This window comes from Macrobrachium rosenbergii, chromosome 37 (genome assembly GCF_040412425.1).
Source record: "Macrobrachium rosenbergii isolate ZJJX-2024 chromosome 37, ASM4041242v1, whole genome shotgun sequence".
Classification (NCBI taxonomy): Eukaryota; Metazoa; Arthropoda; class Malacostraca; order Decapoda; family Palaemonidae; genus Macrobrachium; species Macrobrachium rosenbergii.
In genome coordinates, this window is record NC_089777.1 from 39,215,362 (window position 1) to 39,237,614 (window position 22,253).

Here is a 22,253-nt window from a genome sequence, read left to right on the forward strand (position 1 = left end):
TTACACCTTATTGCCCCGTTGTCCAGGTAAAGATTCAACTGGTGTACGAGAGTTAGTTTTGGTTTTCTTACCCCCTTCATCAAACTCTCGTATTCCTCTAGGAAAAATTCCCTTTGTATGATGGCAACAGTCTTGTTCTTTGCCTCTTGGAGTTCTTCCAAGGTCAATTCACCATGTCTCTTCATGTTGGTAGAACTCCTACAATTATTCAAAAATCGTAGGAACCATGCTGTGGTCCTATAGACCTTTTTAACCTTGCTGAATCTCTCCCAATTCACCAAGTGAGTAGTACCATTCAGGTTGTCCTCTAGAATATTGACCAAAATGTTCTCTTCCCTACCCTGCACAAGTGATCCACCAAACCATGACCTATCTACTGGCCAAGAGGATCTTTTAACCAAGGGGGTCCCTCCCACCAGAAAGAACTATCCAAGATCATTTCTGTCCTTTTCCCATGTGTCAACCAGTCACTGGGATTATCATCTGTAGGCACATAGGACAAGAACGCCTCTGGAATTAGAGAGCTTAGTTCCTGTACTCTAATTTTCAAAAATACAGGGAGAACACTTTGATACTAGCCAGGGTGACTTTACTGTCCAACCAATCGAACAGCTCTACAAACTCATCATTCTCAAAGGATTCTTGAATAAATCTGGCCATTCTTGCTGCTAGTTTTGGAGCAGTTAATTCTTCAATGGGCACTACTCTTGCCTTTGCCACCATTGAATATGAGTTTTCATTCTTAACTCTATAGGTTACACAACCATATGCTAACTCACTGGCATCACAGAATATGTGTAAGGAGTCCCCCTTTCCTAGACTAGTATTCCTTGGAAAGGAAATACCAAAACATTTTTCAAAGTCTTCAGATAACTCAACCCATTGTTTCTGCAATCGGCCTAGGAATTGTTCATTCCAATCCAGCTGTTGCTTCCACAAATTCTGCAGGTATATCTTTGCCCTAAAACTGCAGTAGAACTTAATTGTTCAGGTTTAACCCACTTTTCCCCTATCTGATCAAACAGTCAAATACTGGACAAACAACCGATGCCGGTAGTTAAGCACTATTACACGTATACTTCAATTAAATACACGAAACAGCCAAAACAACGCTTTTCATTACTAAATACACACACAACAAAACATAATATCCTTCTTCTACATAATATGCATTTCCACTTTATGTACATTTAAAAAGAACACATAAAACCGTACCGCAACTTGCGGAAAAGCACAATCTCTCCTCTCGAAGTTTCGGCAGGTGCAGTGTCAAACAGGAGTGTGAGTGAGAACCCTCCTGTAGTGATAAAGCCTGAACCAGTATTTAGCACAGATGAGGTAAATGTCATTACACGTGGAAGAGGACAGGGAAGGTTTAGAGGTAGAGGATGAGGAAGCATAGCAAACAGAAGTGAAACAAATAGGCATAGAAACTCGGTTGACATATATGGTAAGGTTAGGGAATGTTGTGTGTGGATCAGAGTACCATCTGTCTCCAGCATGTCCAAAAAATATGTAAGTAGTGTAAAGGAGGAAGAGTTATATTCTGTTACTGAAAATCCTAAAATGATGTCAGTGTTGATGACAGAATCTATTAAGTGTGCTATCCTGGACACAGCCTGCAGTTCTACAATATGTGGTAGCGATTGGTTAAAAGCATACACACAGTCTTAGTCGGATGAAGAAAAACTGAGAATAGAAGAGGAAGAAAGTGAAACAATGTTTAATTTTGGTGATGGTAATGTGTATAAATCAATGATGAAAGTAAAATTTCCAGTGGACATTACAGGTGACAGAGCCAATGTGATAGCAGATGTGGTGAACTGCTCTGTCCCCCTTTTATTCAATAAAAAAATCAATGAAGAAAGCACAAATGTAATCAGATTTAGAAAACGATACTGCAGAAATTCATGGAAAAAAGCTGAAATTGAGGTGCACTTCTTCAGGACACTATTGCCCTCCACTAAGGGATGAGAAAGAAGCTTGGAAGAAAACAGAAGAAATAATGATGACCTTGGGAGATAATGAAAAGGAAAAGAAGATAGGAAAATTGCACCAACAATTTGGTCATCAGATGCTGGTGTTAAGGACGAAATGTGCTACATGTATGCTGAAAAAGCGTCAGATAACTGTGAGGTATGCATGAAATATAAGAAAATACCATTAAGGCCAATTGTTAGTGTGAATATGGCAAAGGAGTTCAATGAATAGTGGCATTACACCTAAAGGAGTATAAAAAAGGGATATATATTTTCTGCATATGGTGGATTTGGCAACAAGGTTCTCCAAGTTTTGTGTGACAAGAAGTAAAGAACCCAAGGAGATAATAGAGGAAATTATGGAGACATGGTTGGGAACTGGTTTGGGACCCCCTGTGAAATTCTTGTGTGATAATGGTGGGGAGTTTGCCAACAACACGCTTCTGGAAATGTGTGAGAACATGAACATTCAAGTGATGCATACAGCAACATATTCTCCCTTAAGTAATGGCTTGTGTGAACGTAATCATGCAGTTATAGACGAAATGGTGACAAACATGATGGCAGAGCAACCAGAACTGTCTTTAAAAGTGGCTTTGGCATGGGCAGTCAATGCTAAAAATTGTCTCCAAGTGGTGGGGGTTTTGGTCCTTATCAACTCGTGTATGGGAGGAATCCTAACCTACTATGCACCGGTCCACATCACGAATGAGACTAAGGGCAGTTTCATTTCTCATACGAGATGTTATAACACCCACAAGGGCTACATCATTGGCATACTGAACGATCTTTCATCCCTGTGGAACTCGAGACACAATAGGTCTTGGTTCGCTCAAGATCCCATTAACAGCAACTCACTGCTGCCTACCTGTAAGGAAATCTTGAACCTAAAACATATCCACCCATTCCAAGATGCTGAAGTTTATAAATAGTGCCTTGTATTTTACTAAATTGAAAGCAGCACTAAAAGCTATTTGAATTACACTACAATCAAAACCCTTATCAAGGTTCTCTTGCAAATGGCATGTCAAATCTGAAAAAGTATCGCAAGTACCTAACTACTTCCTATATGCATGCTGACTACCGGCTAACAATCCTTTTGATTCTACATACATATATAGCAGCTTAAAAAATAAGTTTTTCTGCAACTTTGGAGAGAACAATGAGAATAGAAATTGGCCTGAAGTTACTGTAGTCTGAAGATATGCCATTCTTTGGAATAGGCCCTGCGTTACTAAGTCTAAGTTCACCCGCAAAGATACGTCAATATAAAGATCTATATGATCTATTAATCTTGGGAGACAACACATTAGAAACCTTTTTTAAAAAACAAAGGGAAGAAACCATCAGAATCTTCTCCACCTCTGTATCAAGATTGTCCAGACTTTTCTTAACATTCCTAGAGCAAAATGCAAATTTTGTAGAAATAGGTTCATGATGGCAAGTATCAGGGAGAGGAACAGCTTTAGCTGATTGCTTAGCTTCACAGGCTCAATGAAGCAGTTCAGCCTTTTCCTAAGGGCCAGTAACCAATCTACCGTCATCTCTTAATAGTGGTGAAATGGAAGACAAGCCTGACCAACGATGGATGATGCCAATTTGGTCCACCACAGATGAGGCTGATTAATTCCTTAAAGTTTCCTCTTTAAGGAATTGCTGTATTGTAATTCTCAGATATTTGGTAAATTTTATTTGCAGCATGGCGAGACTCAACAAAAAAAAATGGCGTAATTTTCATGTGAATGATTTCGTCTCCATGTATCATCAAACCGTGGCTGATCATTTGTCCTGAATTTGATGATCATTCTAGAGACAAACTACTAATATAGCCATCAGCATTTCATTTAACTTTTTCTTGAGATCTGGATCTGATATTGCATCTGAAATGTTAAGTGCCTGACAAGCTTCAATAGTGCAATCCCAGTTGGTTCTTGTTTTCACCCAGACTGTTTTTCCAACAGTGGCATTAGGAATATATTGATTGACATACATGTCCATCTCAATGGTCCAATGGTTGGAAGTGTCTATATACTCGCAGACCTTGTATTTGACAATAGCTGCAACATCTGTTAATATAAAGTCTAATCTATGACCAGAAATATGCGTGGGTTCCTCAATAAGCTGGACAGAATCGGAGGATACACAGAACTCAAGAGCAGACCAGCCAGGCTGATCCGTAGAATTTGAATTAAGCCAAAAAGGAACGGAACTTGATCATTAATTGAGGAGTCTGTATTGTAGGTAGGCCACATTATCTTCAGATACTCCAAGGACTGGCTACATACCCTGAGCAGCAAGTACAGTAGGAACAAGATGACAGATCACAAGCATGCATAGTAGTCTAACTGGGGGTACACAAGTGCACATATGCCTAGACTGTCACAGTCAAAAAGCGTATGCAGAGCCACCTTCTCCACACATGTATCCCACTCGAACCAAGACAAGGAGGAACAAGCTGGTTAAACAGAATAGTAGAAATGTCAGGCAATTCAGAACCTAAAATGTATAGCAGTTTCCAAGTGCAGGGTTCCTGACAGGCAATATCCATTCACCGTCTTACCTTCCAACAGCTAACAACCTGTTACAAAATTTACATGACTGATCCAGCTTGTGCTGGGACTACTCCATAAAAGGCAATGAGTGTATGTATCAGGAACAAATATTATAACTCAAATCAATCACATATTGCCTAAAAAAATTAAAATATGAACAGTAACAAGCACACCACTACCCGCAACGAATAGCTCAAATCCGCGAATACTTAAAACCCCTCTAAAAACGCTTATAACTGCCTATTTTGATAGTTCAAAACACCAAAAAACCTATAAAAATGCTTATACCTGAATACTTTAATAGTTTTATCACAAAGAGTGCATTTAGTCTTGAAAATATGTAAATACAGTGATTTGCGAATATTTCTCCATGAAAAATACCGCGAATAGGCGAATTTTCCACAAATAATGTGTATACATGTTCTACAGAGAAATCCGCGAATAGTTGAAGCCACGAATCCAGAACCGCGAATAGGTGGGGGTCCACTGTAACTCCAAAAACCTCGAGTGATTATGATTAATTCAGTGATTTAATAGCATTACCTGTACACATAGTATACCTTTGATCATGAGCTGCACAAGACCCATGTCTCTGCTTTTTTCTTTAAAAGTTGCATTATTAGCATACAACACAGTATCTTTTTTTTTTTTTTCTTCAAAAGCTGCACTATTAGCATACTACACAGTATCTTATCTTCAAGACCAACATTCACACTACTTGTAAAGGGCACTTAACTAGGGAACACAATATGGTAAATCTACTCTTCCTTATAAAACTTTTCTACATTATCTCTTTGCCCGCAGTCACTTAAAAATCCTTTAATACTGTAGTGATGAAGTAAATTGCCTCAAAAACATAAGTAAAAAGTTTGTATAGTGAGTTTGGTCAAAAGTTTCACATCACTAGCTATGGGATGGACAGTAGAGGTACTTAAGCTAAAAATGAATATTAACCTGGCCCAATACAGGATGAGGCTGAGTTATTTTTCATGACAGTCTATTGTCATTAACACAAAATCATGACACTTACACTGCTTTTGAGCACTTGCTTCCTGGTTAACAAGAGTCACTGCGTTCTGTATGATTGTCTTCGTAAGCAAAGTTGGAGCAAAAGAGAGATTAAAGCTATTTTGATTATAGGCATCTTCATGCCTTCCATCCATCTCCTTAGCCAAAACTTTCAAATAATGCAAGCTTAACTCCCTACAGACTCCCTGAAAGAGAAAAATTGAAATTATGCACCTTCTTGAAAGGAAATACGCTTGACATTTTGATTATTTTTGAGACAAACCTCACTACCTTAAAAATATTTGCAAAGACTAAAACAGTACAGTCCTAAAAATAGTAAATACTATCACTGATATTCAACAGCTAATGAAAATCCAAAATGGATAAAAATAAAAAAATAATTTCAAGTATAAAAACTATCTCCAAACAACAGCTTTTCAGATTCCACAAACCTTGACAGAGAGAACTGATGAGGTTAATGCCAAGAGCAAATCTTCTTCATTCCCTTCTTTGACAGCTTCCTCTACTTTTTCTAGTAAGCAGAATACTGGGAAACAAAATTTAATCAAAAGCATTAAGAATAGGTTTACATCATTAACTATCAAGCAAAATTCTACAGATATACCCTAGTGTGGGGAAAACAAGAAATAAAAGAGCAAAGATCATGCAAGTAAAACTGAGTACTATAAATGCAATAATTATAAAATCTTTATAAAAGATATTGGTAGATAAACATACATATACAAAAGTAGGTAAACTATTAGTTAATTATACCCTTAAACAAGAGAACTCAGGACCTAACTATGCATATGCAAGCCAGTGAGTTATTCTTAAATCTAGTAACATTGACCTAAAGGGTTTGTTCTTAAAGATTTTAACTAATCTAATCATTGGATAAACTGAAAATTTTGAAGACTGAGAAATTTATTCATGGAACTGTTTCCAGTACAGTACTTGGTATATCTTGTTGGGTGAAAGTTGGCCAAAAACTATAAATACGACGATGTGAAAAAAAAAGTGGACAAACTATATGACTGATAGTAAGTGCTGTTCTGAATTCAGGGACTAGATTTTGTGGGTCAGATGACTGTGGCCATTTCAAAGATTGGATTTTACTTCAATGTAACAATCATTTTGGAAAGAAAAATACCTCAAACCAATAGCTGGTTTACTATTTTGTAACTTTTTACTGTCAGATTAAGTATTCCACAATGCTTGCCATTCAACAGAAATGATGGTTTTGAAGTGATACAGTAGCTTTGGCTACTTGACCAGCATCTTTGTTTCATTTAATGACTGCAGGTGCAAAAACCCAACATATTTAAAATGTTATGCTGTCCTGTGTAATTTGTGGGATGTAAACTCAATTTCTTGAACAAAAGGATTTTTAAGACAATTTTGAAAGGATTATACAGCACTTCTGGTTAATGAATATTGCAAATTTCTGTGATGGCATGTTTTTGAACATCCTAACTGCTGACCATACTGGATACAATTCTGCTGTGAAAACACACGTTATTGGGTAAAGAAAACTGGCTTGCTTCCTTTAATGATACTGTAGCAAATTCTACTCTAGAGAAAGATTTGGATCAATCTATAGAGATTGCACTGTGCAAGCTTTTATGCATTGTATGTTGCTTTTGATGTTCAGGAAATATACATAATTTCTGGACAGGAAGTACAAGTGTATAGGCATGTGCTTATTACATAATCCAAGGAAGGAGAAACTTTAGTAATGGAGGACACACCTGTGTTTGAGAGTTGCTTATGTGGCAACCTGCTGCTTAAGACAATTCAATATTTGATATGACACAGATGCTACTGACACCAGCATATATATCTTATTTACTATAAAAGCAGCTAAACAAGAACACAAAGTTGCATCTTATGAGACTCATGGGGTTTGCCAATCAAGTGTGACATACAGTAGTTGAAAGTAAGGGATGTTGAACAACCCGAACTATCAATACAGTAGAATCATTTTCATAATTGATTTCTATGAAAGGCTTCTGAACACTCACCATTACCTAAAATATAACTTCATTTACTGGTAATACTGTTGAAGTCCTACACACAAGTTTGGGTTTACAAAAATTTGGCTCTCCTTCACAATACCTACGGCTTCCAACTTAATCCGTTCCAGAAGGTTGGTTGAAATGCAATTTGTTCGAAATATGAAACAAATTTCCCCATAAGAAATAAAGGAAATCAAATAATTCATTCCAGCCCACCCAAAAACTCCCCATTTTAAAATCTGTTCTATCATTAATGTGTTCAAAAGTTAAATTAAGTGTAAAGTAATAAAACAGTACGTTATATGAAGTAAAATTTTCTAAAAATTTGTTTTCGTGTCCGAGCTAAAAAAATTCGATTTACATACTGTTTGATGAAAATGGAACGTGGCCAGCTGGGATTGAGGGAGGAGAAATGGGATCCCCTCAAGGAAACTGAAATGGTCGCAGTAGGCAAAGGTTGATAAATTTTATTCACATTTTGCAAGGATGATCAAAGGAATTGATAGTGTGTGCGTGTGTGTGTGTCTGTATGCATGTATGTGAGAGAGAGAGAGAGAGAGAGAGAGAGAGAGAGAGAGAGAGAGAGAGTAATCAGCATCTGGCTGATATGAAAACAATCCCTCACACATGTATGATTGTCAACGTGTTTACACTTTGATCTTGAGTGCAAGGAGATTAATTATGCCACAACACATCAAGTTACAGTACTGTTGGCAAACGGCAGAATTTAAAATTATAATCCAAGAAACATGAGGATTTTGCAAACAAATAAGTGACAAGTAAAGAAAGCAAGTAAGAAAAGGGAAGAGAAATAACTTTTCACCATGAAGTCTTTTAAACAAACAATCCAAGGCACGCATAAGCTGGACAGAGCACCAGTGTGTTTCATGATGTGGGGATAAATGACTTATACAGTGCTAAAAAATCGTAAAAAGAAAGTGTCACTCGGTAGGTATTTTACCATAACGAAAAGAAGTGATTTTGGCGAATCGAGTGTAAGTGAAAGAAATGGGCAAAATGTAGCAAATGAGGAAAAATCACTCGAGCCCAGCTGGGAAGTCAGTGGGAAGCGGACACCTGTCTCCCACCCAATAACCCACCACCATCCCCACTTGCTCAAGTAAGAATTTCAATTTTTTATTGTCACTGTATTGCATTTCATTGTTTTTATGTTGTATCATTATGTTAAATTTACTGTGAAATTCCCTTTTTATTTTTTTATGTGAATTGTTACTGCTTTTATGTACATACAGTAATGTTTTTGCTGTCTCTTCTCCTTCTCTCCTCAACAATATAAATGCTCTCTCCCTCTTATCTCAAGTCAGCTGTGCGTTACCACAGTGACATATGATTTTGTTCATCTTTCATGTTAAATTTTTATTGTGAAAGTGTATTCTTTTATTTTGTTGATTATGGTTATTATTAAACTATATATTGTAAAGGGAACAAGATATTAATACAATTTTTCTTGTAGGACGCAGTAGGCCATCAAGTGCAAGTATAAACAAGAACAATCGGTCCGGTTGAAGTATGAGTATTTGTTCGACAAATGACACAAAATTTCTTCGAAAATTTTGGTTGAATCACGGAATGTTCAACAAACGAGGTACTAATGTACTTAAGGGGATCGGCCGGTTTCCGACTTTTTTAGCGACAGGTTGTTGATATATAGGGGATTTGTTAAAGGATATTGTGTGGAACTTCTGGGGAAAAAATTTTTGTTCAGTGACCTTAGGTTTTGTGACGCCAGAGCATTTTTCGGCCAAAAATGGCCATTTTCAAAATGCATCTCCTCCTTTGCTTTTTGGTTTTAAGGGATGAGATTTGAACCACGTATAAAACACATATGGACCTTCAATACAAAGCCGGGGATTTTTGATTTTTCAATTATTTTCCGAGATATGAATTTTTGTTTTTTTTTTTAATGAAATTTTCCTGGAAAAATTACAGAAAAAAAATTGCCAAAAATCAGAAACTCAAAATATTAAAAATCCCCGGCTTTGTTTTAATCTACCATGTTTCCCCATGTTATATTTAAAATTTCATTTAGATTGGTCCAATACTAAGGGAGGAGATGCATTTTAAAGGCGAAAAACTTGTTTTGAGAAACGGGCCTTCAAAGTTTTAGTTACATAAAAAAAGTAAAAGGGACTTCAAAGACTTATTACAAATAATTCTATGGTTTTAATTTTTATTTTTGGGTATTAATTAATGCAAAATGATTATAAATAAGAATATTAATTGATTATTTATGTGCCTAAGACACATTCTTATAAATTTTAGGTTCCTGGTCCCCTGTGTCTGATCTTGCTGCAAGGTATTACTCTAGGGTATCATAGTTGCCTACACTTTTTATTAGTGTCTCGAATCCATCCCTTGCCAAATGGATCCTGGGAATTACTTTACATTCACAATTAGGGATTCGTGATTCAAGTAATTCATCAAGTCTTGCTTCACTTATTATGATCATTTTATTTTCAGGATCGTCTATAATATCAGCCTCCGAGCTACTGCTTTCTTTTTCTAAAATATCTTTGCCCTTTGGTAGTGACGAACAAATAAAAAGGCGTTTAGGGGTGATGTGGTTGGTCTCTGGTCAGCAGAGATCGCTGCCTGCGCCCGTTTGATGGGCGACAGCTCTCTCTCTCTCCGTCGCTCCATTCCCTTTATGGCACTAATTTCTTGAACTCTTTCTTCTACTTCTCGCCTGGACTTTTCCACTTGGCTTTTCCGCATTCTAGAAGCATGAAGTGAACTCTTGGACCTTTTAGGCACGGTGAAAAACAAAACACCGCAGAAAAAATACAGAGTTCAGTCAAGGCTAGCGAGCATGAAAAACGTGTCCTTCTAGCTTGGAAGTTTATAGGCAACTCTCGGCCACAGTCGGCGTCATGGTATGACGTGTGTGTTGTCATGGCTAGGAATAACTAAAAGGCGCCGAGTAGGATATTATTGACATTATACATTTCATTTCAAAGGAAGTTTTCAGTAATATATATCGCAAAACTATACCAGACTAAATCATTTGCGCTACTGGTGTTTTATGGGTATATAGTTATTGTTACATTTTAGGCCATAACTAGAGAAATACGGCAAATTTTAGCATAATATTTCGTGGACACATTCTTGAACCCTATACGAAGCCATAGAATTTTTTTCAGCAAATCAAATTTTTTAAAGATTATTGGGTTTTTTTAGGCGGCCGATCCCCTTAACTTTTACCTTCACTAACCATAAATCAAAAAATATTGTTTTAAATCCTATACTATACGTAAGTTGGGGCTTATAAAAACTACTCTGGAACTTCAGATAAGTAATGTACACAAAGGTAACTAACATCAGACAGCTTACAATTTGTGCAGCATTATTTGGATCACACTTCATTCCTATATTTGTACTACACTTAATTCCAAAATATACATACCATTGACTTCACCAATGTGTCCCTGAATTTCAGCTTGAGTTAATAATTCATCATAAGCATCTGGAATGTAATCTTCATCGCGGCTCTGAAAAATGAAGTGAAATTTACAAGTCTTTTTTAACTTTTAAAAGAAAAACGCATTGTATCTATAGATATGATACTCATTTCCTATGAAGGATTAACACTGAAAAATATTTCTCAATCTATGATGCATTAAAGAAACGTAGTGTAAGATTTTTATGTACGTTACCAAAAATTAACCAAATATAAAGTTACTTAGAGAATCTTTCAAGCTTCCTTGTCAATAAAAAAAAAAAAGTATATTTTAGGAAAAAATCAAAACAGCATTCCTAACCTTATTGATGGCTATTTCTTTCTTGTGCATCTTGGCATCTGAAAGACAATGAAGGTAACTTTCTATATTTTCATGGAGAGCATTCTGTATGTGGGCTGAAGGATTTTGTAGGGTTTCAAGAAGTTCCACAGAGTCCTGTTAAAATATAAAATAAAAACAAAGAGTCAATTTGCAACATATCAAGAACAGCATATCATAAACTCTTCACATCATTTGATACAGGTTAATGACACCAGTTAGTTAAAATTCTGCACTATCATAAAGCCAGCCTAATTGGTTGCCCTTAAGAATAAAGGTTGATTTTTATTAATAATTTGCAACCTGAAAATTTTAGTGATTAGGTAAATTTTTAAAAAATTATATTTTTAAAAAGTTTTTGTTTCCATAAAATGAAACTGCTATTGATTAGAGTTTGGACATTCACAAAAAACATGTTTAACTATTTTTGTTGACCTACATTCTAAAAGGGTTGAGTTATGTTGGCTATCTATTGGTTAAAAATTATGACCAATTTTAGTAACATAAATGGTAAATTTACTTCAATATGGCATTCTTTTGGTGTGAAGAATGGCTCAGTCTGGTATTTGGTATGATCTGTTATCACTGGTCAACATCAAAATCATCATTCCAAAATGTGTATCACTTACTAAAGATGATATAGTCTAGAGATTTTACTTGATCACTGACAAGATGGCTTCACCCAGTTTGGTCATAGTTGTTTCATCTTTGGGTGCTTGGATTCACAAGTATTAACTGGAAAATGTCTATGTTCAGTAGTAAATGCATAATTTTTTAAACAGTAAGATAGTATTGTTAAGTAGAAGGTAAGAAATTGAGAGCAGTCCATTGATTGGGAAGTTCTGGTACTGAGGCAATTTTAATTCTCATATTTATTAACTCACGATTGCTGATTAGCTCTCACAAAAAGGGGTGAAGAATGGCTATTTATGAATATGTTTCTTCAGTCAAACATTTCAGTTGAAGAAACTTTTGCTGGTTTTTATTGCATTTTGCATAGTTACAAGGTCATGGACTGAGGCAGTGGTTGGAAGTGTAAAACTTTCATTTTGGAATGATACAACAAATTTTTTGGAAATGAGTGCCAGTAGAGCATATGAACTTGCAAGGACAAAGACTATGCAATAAAAATCAGTCATAATAATAAGACCTTTCACATGCAGTACCTTCTTTTCAATAGCATCATTTACAGCAATTACTGCTGCATGAAGTGAAGCTTCATCAACTTGTAGTTCACTTGCAAGAATCCCTCCAATCTTTCCAAACTGAGGCATCTGACAGCCATACTTGCTCAATTCTTGCATCATGGCATTCATAACCTCATCTGCAAAAAAGACAAAGTTAAAACCACTAGTCTGTGAACTAAACAGCAGCACAATACAAACTGACAGAAAATTAATATATTCAATCAAGAATGTAATGCATATCAGTTTTTGTGATGTATGATACCTAAGGTAAATTTAAACACTAATAAATATCACAATTTTTTAAAAGTAATTTGTATTTTTCCAAGGCATATAAACCTGAGCCTTTTCGCAGGAGTATTCTATAGCGCAAACTGGAATCAGTGCTGTAACATGGTAGAGGTAAGGGGATCCCCACTTATCTGCTGTCACCGAGCACTTTTTCCTTCCTTAGCAAGGACTAAGTGGGGGATGTGATAAAAGACTCTGATTTGTGTACCTAGGAAAAATACAAATAACTAAATATTTGTATATAATAAAAATAAAAGTTACTCTACAGATTTGTTGTTTGTTCTTATGGGAATACAAACCATTGCCCTTTATGTAGGAGGCCCATCCCTTAAAAAGGAAGGTAGTCTCTCAAATGACTGACAGGTTGAATCTCCACCGAGAAATGTCATGTCCCCTATCACGACAGTGAGCAGGGGAGTAGTGACTCCTACAACCTATTTGCTCTGGCATATGGATGCCAGACAAATAGGGCCCTGAGCCTCATTAAGCTCTTACAGGAACATCTCAGAGAACCAAGCGTGATCCATATGAGACATGGCAAAGGTCAGATGGCAGTTAAAATCTGATTCATAACAACTGATGGGTTCCGACTGTAGCTGAAAAATCCACCCCTAAACCCTCGAATTTCTGGGAGTGGAATGAAAGGCCTTCTGGAACACTGATCACAGAAGAAGGCCAACTTTCACTAGCACACATTAGCCTAAGATTTTTGGGGGTACCTGGACATTTTAGCAGTCTTGCAAAAAAATTTACTCTCCAAGCACGCAGCTGAAGGGCTGTACCAAGTGATGATACCTATGAATGTGGGGCTGACAAAGGAGAGTGGGACAAAAGGGAATCTATCTGAGCAACTCAACCAAGAGAACCAGTAAATCAGGAAACCACTTAGCATAGGAACAACAAGGAGCTACCAGGGTCATTCTGAGCCTCAGTGCAATTGGCACTTGGTTGAATGTTCAGTGAATTAGACTGAGGGAAAGTCCAGTGTCACAAGGGTGTTGGAATATGTCTTCTAGGGGTACCTAGGAATCTGGCACAGGGGAGCAAAAAACTGGAAACTTTCTGTTTAGCCATGTGGCAAATAGGTTGATCACAGGTCCTCCCCAAAGCTCAAACAGCCTTTCCACCAAGCGAGGGGAATAAGGACCACTGTCCCTACTGCCTGGCCCTGGTGGATGAGCTGGTCTGCTCAAACATTCCTTCTGCCTGAAATATATCTGGCTGACAGCTCAATGGCATGGCAACCTGCTCAATCATGTATCTGACAAAGGTGAAGGGAGGCCTACCTCTGCTTGCAGATTTCTGCCACTACAGAAGTGCTGTAGCTCACCAAGACTACAGTGACTCACCATGTGCTCTTGGATGGCCTGTAGGGTTAGCCGCCAAAGCATGATGTGTAGATGAGACTCGTCCTTTGACCACACACCTGAAGCCTACACTGTTCAGGCGAGTGCCGCCAATCTTTTGACACTTTAGAAAACAGCAGCATCTCAAAAGGTGACTTCAAGTAAACTACAACAAGGTTCCCATCATCTAGCCATCAAGCTAGGTCTTCCCTGACCTGAAGGTAACAAGCCAAGAGGGAAGATCACAACATACAGAATCTCTCCAGGGGAATAAACAAGGGAACAAGCTGCCTTGTTCTGTAAAACATCAGGGAACCCTCTGAACCAAAGATCAGTTCATTCACCAGCTCCAAAACACAAGCTGGCTATGGCCACAACAATCTGTATTGATTCAGCAGCAAACCCAAGGGTAAGTTCAATTAGTAAGCCTGAATTCAGATGGGGCATTTGGATCACCTTCCCAGGATCAGTTTAAAAATGGGCTAGACCACCTCTCAAAAGTGTTAATCCAACTGACTGCTGGGGTACTGACAAAGCAAGACCCTTCAGTACTATAATAATAACAATAATAATAATAAAATAAAATAAAATAATAATAATAAATAATTATAATAATATAAGTAATAATAATAATCTTTATTTCAGCTCAAGGCCGTATACATGGAATATACAAATACAGTACACACAATCTAGATACATAAGATAACATGATAAAATTAATTATTGGCAGTATCCACACAGTTGCTGAAGAAGCATTTAATTTATACAGTCTTCTCTATTCTTCTTATCCTTTTTTTCTCAGCCTGTAGCTGACAGATCAGGTTTCCCAAGGAGACACAAAGATTTCTGTTTTCTTAGGTTTATTTCCTCTGACGTTTCAAACATGCTCTGGCGTTTATTTTCAAAGAGTGAATGGAATTGCATGCAGGTTACAAGGGTATTAGCAAGCGGGGGTGTACAGTTGTCAGGTATTCAGCTGTGTTTTGGTTGGTCCTAGGTTGGTGATGAAGTTGGGCCCGGAGATGTTGAGACCTTCTGGGCCTAACTGCTATTGGAATTTAGGAGTGGCTGTTATCCAGGATTATAAGTTGTTCAGGTAATCTGCCTTCTGTGTCCGGTGCTGGCTCTCTTTCTCTTTCTATCACTCTTTCTCTTTCTCTCTCTCATTGTCACTTTCTCTCTCGCCAGAGTCCGGTGTCAGTTGGTTTCCTAAATTTCTTTGTATGGTGGTAGGGAGAAATTCGGTTTCCTTCACCGTGTTGATGTTCGGCTTTTTTTCTAAAATATGTAGAGCTTCGAGAAGCCGTAAGGATCGGCGGTCCGTTGCCTGGTCGATGATTTTGGTGTTCTTTACGACTTCTTCTCTTTCGGGCCTTCTTTGGTGTTTTTGAGCATAATGATTAAAAATGATATTTTTATGATAAAATAAAGTTTTGTACATACTTACCTGGCAGATATATACTTAGCTATAGTCTCCGGCGTTCCCGACAGAAATTCAAATTTCGCGCACACGCGACAGGTAGGTCAGGTGATCTACCATACCTGCCGCTGGGTGGCGGGAATAGGAACCATTCCCGTTTTCTAATCAGATTTTCTCTTCCACCTGTCTCCTGAGGGGAGGCTGGGAGGGCCATGTCGTATATATCTGCCGGGTAAGTATGTACAAAACTTTATTTTATCATAAAAATATCATTTTTTGTACATGCAACTTACCCGTCAGATATATACTTAGCTGATTGGCACCCTTGGAGGAGGGCAAGAGACAGCTAATAACTAAAAACGGGAAACAACATATGTTGTAGGATAAACAAAAACCATGGTTCTTACCTGATTGGGCAGAAGACTTCATGGATACTGTCTATGAGTCTGCATGCCTCAAGAGCTTCAGCGAGGAAGTGACCTATGACTGACAGCCCTTCTGGATCATATCAATGGGGAAGACCCACTTACATGACAGAGCCTGTTATGGATCGTGTCAATGGGGATTAACCCACTTACAAGACAGAGCCCTTTACCTGAATCATATCAATGGGGCTATCCTCTTACATGACAGAGCTAGGTAATAATAAAAACTACAAGGAGCTAACAACCAAACCTGACCACCTGACCAAGCCTAACCTTGTTAGTGATACAAGATGAAAGAGAGAGTATCTCAACACTCTCTTCCAGCCGACCATAAAAACACAACCACGCATTAAAAGAAAACAACCAACTAGTTAGACTAAAAAGGATTAGCTTCAGCTCCTTGACCCAGCACCGAATCCGCGGATACGTAAGCTCCTAGAGAGAAGCACTTCTCATATGTAACACTAACATCTCTCAAATAATGAGAAGCAAACACTGAGTTACATCTCCAGTACGTAGAGTCCACAATAGACTGGAGGACCAAGACTTGTGGAAAGCCAGAGAAGTAGCTATGGCTCTCACCTCATGAGCATTCACTCTTAGGAGCTGTAAATGCTCGTCCTTGCAAGAAAGACGAGCCTCCTTGATAACATCTTTAATGAAGAAAGCCTGGGCGTTCTTAGAAATTGCTCTTGAAGGATCCTTGACAGAGCACCAAAGACTTTCAGTGTTGCCTCCGAGCTGTTTCTTTTTCTCCAGATAACATCTAAGGCTTCTTACTGGACAGAGAGTGTGCTCTAGCTCTTGTCCTGAAATAGTGGAGAGTCCCTTGACCTCAAAACTCCTAGGCCAAGGTTTGGAAGGGTTCTCGTTCTTTGCTAAGAAGAGAGGCTTAAAGGAGCAGATCGCAGAGTCCTTCTTAAAGCCGACTGAACCTTCCGAAGCCTGTAATTCCTCAATCTTTTAGCAGATGCAAGAGCAAAAAGAAACAACGATTTCCTGGTTAAATCCCTGAAAGAGGCAGATCGAGGAGGCTCAAATTTATCTGACATTAAGAATCTTAAGACCACGTCCAAATTCCAGCTGGGAGGTCTAGGGGACTTGTTTTTAGACGTCTCGAAAGACCTTATAAGGTCGTGAAGGTCCTTATTTTCGGAGATGTTAAGACCTCTGTGTCTAAAAACTGAGGAAAGCATGCTTCTATATCCCTTGATGGTAGAAACCGCCAGGTTACACTGTTCCCTTAGATAAAGAAGGAAATCCGCTATCTCCATTACAGAGGTACTGGAAGAGGACACTTTCTGAGCTCGGCACCATCTCCTAAAGACTTCCCACTTCAACTGGTAGAGGGGCAAGGTAGAGGATCTTCTGGCTCTGGCGATAGCCCTCGCAGCCTTGCGCGAAAATCCCTTCGCTCTAACCAGTCCTTCGACAGTCTGAAGGCAGTTAGGTTTAGAGCGGGAAGGTTCTTGTGATATCTGTCGAAGTGGGGCTGTTTGAGAAGATCGCTCCTGAGAGGGAGCGACCTGGGAAAGTCTATCATCCATTCCAGTACCTCTGTGAACCAGTCTCGGGATGGCCAAAAGGGAGTGATCAGGGTGAGCTTGGTGCCCTTTGAAGAAACGAACTTTCTTATCACCTCCCCTAGAATCTTGAACGGGGGAAAAGCATACCCGTCTAGACCTTCCCAATCTAGGAGAAGGCCGTCTATTGCTACTGCTCTGGGGTCCGAGATTGGGGAGCAGTAGTTCTCCAATCTCTTGTTCCAATGGGTGGCAAAGAGGTCAATATGAGGTCTCCCCCACAGGAACCACAGCCTTTCGCAAACCTCTTGATGTAGAGACCACTCCGTGGGAAGCACCTGGTCTTTCCTGCTGAGCAGATCCGCTCTCACATTCCTTTCTCCCTGAACAAATCTGGTGAGGAGAACGATGTTCCTCTCCCCCGCCCATAACAGAAGGCTCCTTGCTGCGACGTACAGGGAGAAGGAGTGAGTCCCTCCTTGCTTCCTGATATAAGCCAGGGCTGTGGTGTTGTCTGAATTTACAAGGACTACTGACCCCTTGACCAGACGTTCGAATCGGACGAGCGCTAGATGAATGGCTACTAGCTCCTTCTTGTTGATGTGCCAGGACCTCTGATCTGTTTCCCAGGTGCCTGACACTTCTTCCGAGCCTAGTGTTGCTCCCCAACCCGACTCCGACGCGTCTGAGAACAACACTAGGCGAGGGTTCGGCAGTTGAAGAGGAATTCCTAGACCCAGTTTCTGGGGGTCTAACCACCAATGGAGATGTTCCTTTACTTGATTTGTAATCTGAAAGGAGTCTGACAACTCTTGGGACTTCCGATCCCAAGATTCGTTCAGGAAGAGCTGTAGAGGTCTTAGGTGAAGCCTTCCTAGAGAAACGAACTGTTCCAGCGAGGAAATGGTCCCCAGCAGATTCATCCATTCCCTCGCCAAACATCTGTCTTTCCCTAGAAAGTCTGTCACCTTTTGAAGGCAGCGTTCCCTTCTTTCCAGGGAGGGAAACGCTCGAAAATCCCGAGAATCCATCAGAATCCCCAGGTAGACAATTTCCTGCTGAGGAATCATCTGAGACTTCTCGAGGTTCACAAGAAGTCCTAGAGACTGAACCAGTCTTAATGTACGAGAAAGGTCCTCCAGACAACGGTTTTCCAAATTGGCACGAATCAGCCAATCGTCGAGATACAAGGAAATCCTCACCCCTTCCAAATGCAACCAGTGAGCTACATTCCTGAGAATGGTCGTGAACACTTGGGGAGCTGTGGAAAGTCCGAAGCACAGAGCCCTGAACTGGAAGGTTCTTCCGCCTACCATGAACCTAGGAACTTCCTGGAGGAGGGATGGATGGGAACGTGGAAGTAAGCATCCTGAAGGTCCAGGGACACCATCCAATCTCCTTGACGAAGAGACGACAGAACAGAGGACGTCGTCTCCATTGAGAACTTCTTCTTGATGACGAACGAGTTCAGGGAGCTCACATCCAAAACCGGTCTCCACCCTCCCGAAGTTTTTGGCACTAGAAAAAGCAGATTGTAAAATCCCGGGGAGTGAAGATCTTGCACCGGTTCTATGGCAGCCTTTGCTAGCATTTGCTCGACGGCTAGCAGAAGGGCTTGCCTCCGCACAGGATCCTTGTATCTCGCCGATAACTCCTCGGAGTTGTTGTCAAGGGAGGCTTTCGAGATGAAGGGAATGAGGTAACCCTTCCTCAAGATAGAGGGGGACCATTCGTCCGCCCCTTCTGTGCCCAGGCTTCGCGAACTTCAGAAGTCTGGCACCTACTGGCGTCTGGAGGACTTGCTTCTCACTTGGACTTCCTGGCAGGGAGTCCTGAAGGTCTTGATCTTCTTTCAGGTCTACGCCCTGATAGACCTGGATCCTCGAAAGGGCTCCTGAAAGGGGCCTTCTCCTTCTTAGCAAGGGGGAGCAGTAGGTCTCATCCTTTTAGACTGACTGGTCCTGAAGCCTAGCAGATCCTGAGAAGCTTTCTCAGACAAGGAACGAGAGACCTCCTTAACAGTCTCCTGCGGGAAAAGATGGCTTGACAGCGGAGCGTACCTTGAGGGATTCTCCATACTCCTGAACCAGCAAAGCTGTCAACCTCTTATAATCTGAAACGTTGATATCCTTGGGGGCTTCGTCCTCCGATAACACTTCCAGGCCTGCAGGAGGAGGAGAACGTTTGGAAGCAGAAGGGCACTTGCCAGAAGAAGAGCGCCTAGAAGGAGAGGAGCCTTTGTCCACTGAAGAACGACGATCCGGAGAAAAGCGCCTGCTAGATGACTGGCGCCTGACGGGAGAAGAGGCTCGAACGGTAGAGGAGCCCTTGCTAGGAGAGGGGCGCCTACCAGAAGGGAGGGAGGCTGGGGAGGAGCTTCTACGAGGCAAAGAACGAGACTGACGAGAAGAGCGTTTCACTGGGGAGAAAGCATCTCCAACAGGAGAAGACCGACGACGACGAGGGCGCGAGCGCCTGGGAGGAGAGGCGCTATCCGCCGACTAAGAGCGCCTAGGAGAGGAGCGCCTGCTGCTGGAGGGGCGCTTAACAGGAGAAGAACGCTTCACAGAAGATGACTTGCTGGGAGAAAAGTGTCTCTTGGAGGACTTGATCGGAAGAGAGGCATCCTTCCTACGAAGAAAGTCTCTTGAAGAGCTCTTTGATAAAGAGCCAGCAAGAGCAGCGAGCTGAGCCTGGAGGCCCACCAGGATCTGCTTGGTGGACTCCTGACCACCAGAAGAAGAGGAGGGAGATCTTCGAGTTCTCTTCTTAGCAACGGGAGAACCCTCTGGGAAGCGCTCAGGGCTGGAGTCCAATGCGTCTCCTCTAGGAGCCTTCCAAGTCCTCTTCAAAGGGCGCGACGCCTCAGCCGAACTCCAACCACGCTTGGGTGAAGAAGAAGCAGAAGACGAGAAACACTTCTTCAAGATCCCTTTTCTATGGCGATCTAAGGCAGCCTGGGACGCGTCAACAGGCGCTGCCGAAGGGACGCCTGACCGTTGGGAGCGCTCTTCATCCCCCTTGCGGCTGTCGACATTCCTCCTCCACTGGGTCTGGGAGTTTGGAAGAGGTCTAGGCCTAGGAGCGATGCGGAGCCAGTCCCCCTCCACTACACTGGGGACACTACACACATCACTATCACTTCTCACTTTCTTTTCCTCCAAAGCACGCATCTGCAACTGCATCTTGCGGATCGTGGCCTTCATTGCAGCCATCTCCGACGACAAATCCACAGGTTCGACGAAGGGTGAAGGAGCTGAAACAACAGGAGTGACAGGCGAATCTGGAAGAGTGTTAGGTTCTAATTCTACCTCCTTAGAAAGAGACCTACTTGAGCTTCTAGAAGAAGCCTTCCTAACTCTATCCTTCTCCAACTTGCGTACATAAGAGTTCAAAGCTTTCCATTCCAGATCAGTGAGATTCTCACATTCAACACAAGTGTTCTCAATAGAGCAATCATTCCCCCTACACCTCGAACACACAGTATGAGGATCTACCGAAGCTTTCGGTAGTCTCACCTTACAATCAGACCTAACACACACACACGAAACACTGGTGCAACACTCTGATCAGACATTCTTACAGAAAAATCCAAAGCCAAAATCAAAATCAATCCACAAAAGCGTATGCCAAGCCAAAGATCCAATACATCACCAAAGGTCAGTCCAAAATAATCCTCAGCAAGCGAAAAATGAAAATCTAAGCAGGAGGAACCAACAACAGATGTTGCCGAACCAGCGACAGAGAAAATCTGATTAGAAAACGGGAATGGTTCCTATTCCCGCCACCCAGCGGCGGGTATGGTAGATCACCTGACCTACCTGTCGCATGTGCCGCGAAATTTGAATTTCTGTCGGGAACGTCGGAGACTATAGCTAAGTATATATCTGACGGGTAAGTTGCATGTACAAAAACAGCTCCTTCTTGGAGGTGACAGGAGATGCTTGGAGTTTGGTAGTCATCATCCCGATATAAGAGTGGTGCATCTTTCCACCGGGCATGTAAATTTGTAGATGACAATACTCTTCAAAGATGTTTCTGGGGGCGCAGGGTTGTTTTTAAGTAATAACTGGCTTGTTTTCATATTTTTATAGTATATTATCAGGACAATTTTGTCATCTTCTGTAATAGGGGTTATATTTTCATTTATTATTTTTCTGAGGGCCTTCTCATCTTCTGCATATTTTTGGTGCATGTAGTTCCTGTAATATAGTTTTATGGACTTACTATGGTTGTTTCCGGTGTCTGTCATGCTTTCCCAGTGACAGTTATTTATAGAGACTCAGGTTTGTTGTTCAACCATGTGATTAGAGTTGTTGTTGTTAAGGAGTACTTGTGCTGATTTGTCAATCTCTTCTGTAGTTCCTTTCCACGTGGAAAAGTGTGAGAGGGCACGACGGACGAAGGCTTCAACCACAGACTTTTTATACCTGTCCGGGCACTCACTGGACCCATTAAAGCAGTGGTTCCCAACCTTTTTCCTGTCATTTCCCCCTGCACCCAGTGCAACCCTCCAGATTTCCCCCTTCATGTGTATGAGGGAAAGAGTAGTTAAAACACACTGTGACGACTTACTAATTTATTTTTCCATTATAGACAAATATACTGATAAACAAATAGTTAGACAGAGAGCGGTTAGTTACCCGCCCATCTGCAACAGACATTCTCTCTCTCTCTCTCTCTCTCATGATAAAATACATCTGATATTTTTTT

At 40.5% G+C, this 22,253-nt stretch overlaps 1 protein-coding gene across 2 annotated transcripts in view; it reads right to left on the reverse strand.

Moving 5' to 3' along the window:
• The window catches only part of LOC136825509 (ras GTPase-activating-like protein IQGAP1), a 235,338-nt gene that overhangs the window by 190,461 nt on the left and 22,624 nt on the right, over window positions 1-22,253 (reverse strand). For both annotated transcript variants that reach the window (XM_067082078.1, XM_067082077.1), the window contains exons 5-9: window positions 12,518-12,675; window positions 11,334-11,468; window positions 10,979-11,063; window positions 5,992-6,086; window positions 5,562-5,745 (exon numbers count right to left, since the gene is read on the reverse strand). In XM_067082078.1, coding sequence (XP_066938179.1) covers window positions 5,562-5,745; window positions 5,992-6,086; window positions 10,979-11,063; window positions 11,334-11,468; window positions 12,518-12,675 — 657 coding nt within the window. The remainder of the gene's footprint in view (window positions 1-5,561; window positions 5,746-5,991; window positions 6,087-10,978; window positions 11,064-11,333; window positions 11,469-12,517; window positions 12,676-22,253) is intronic.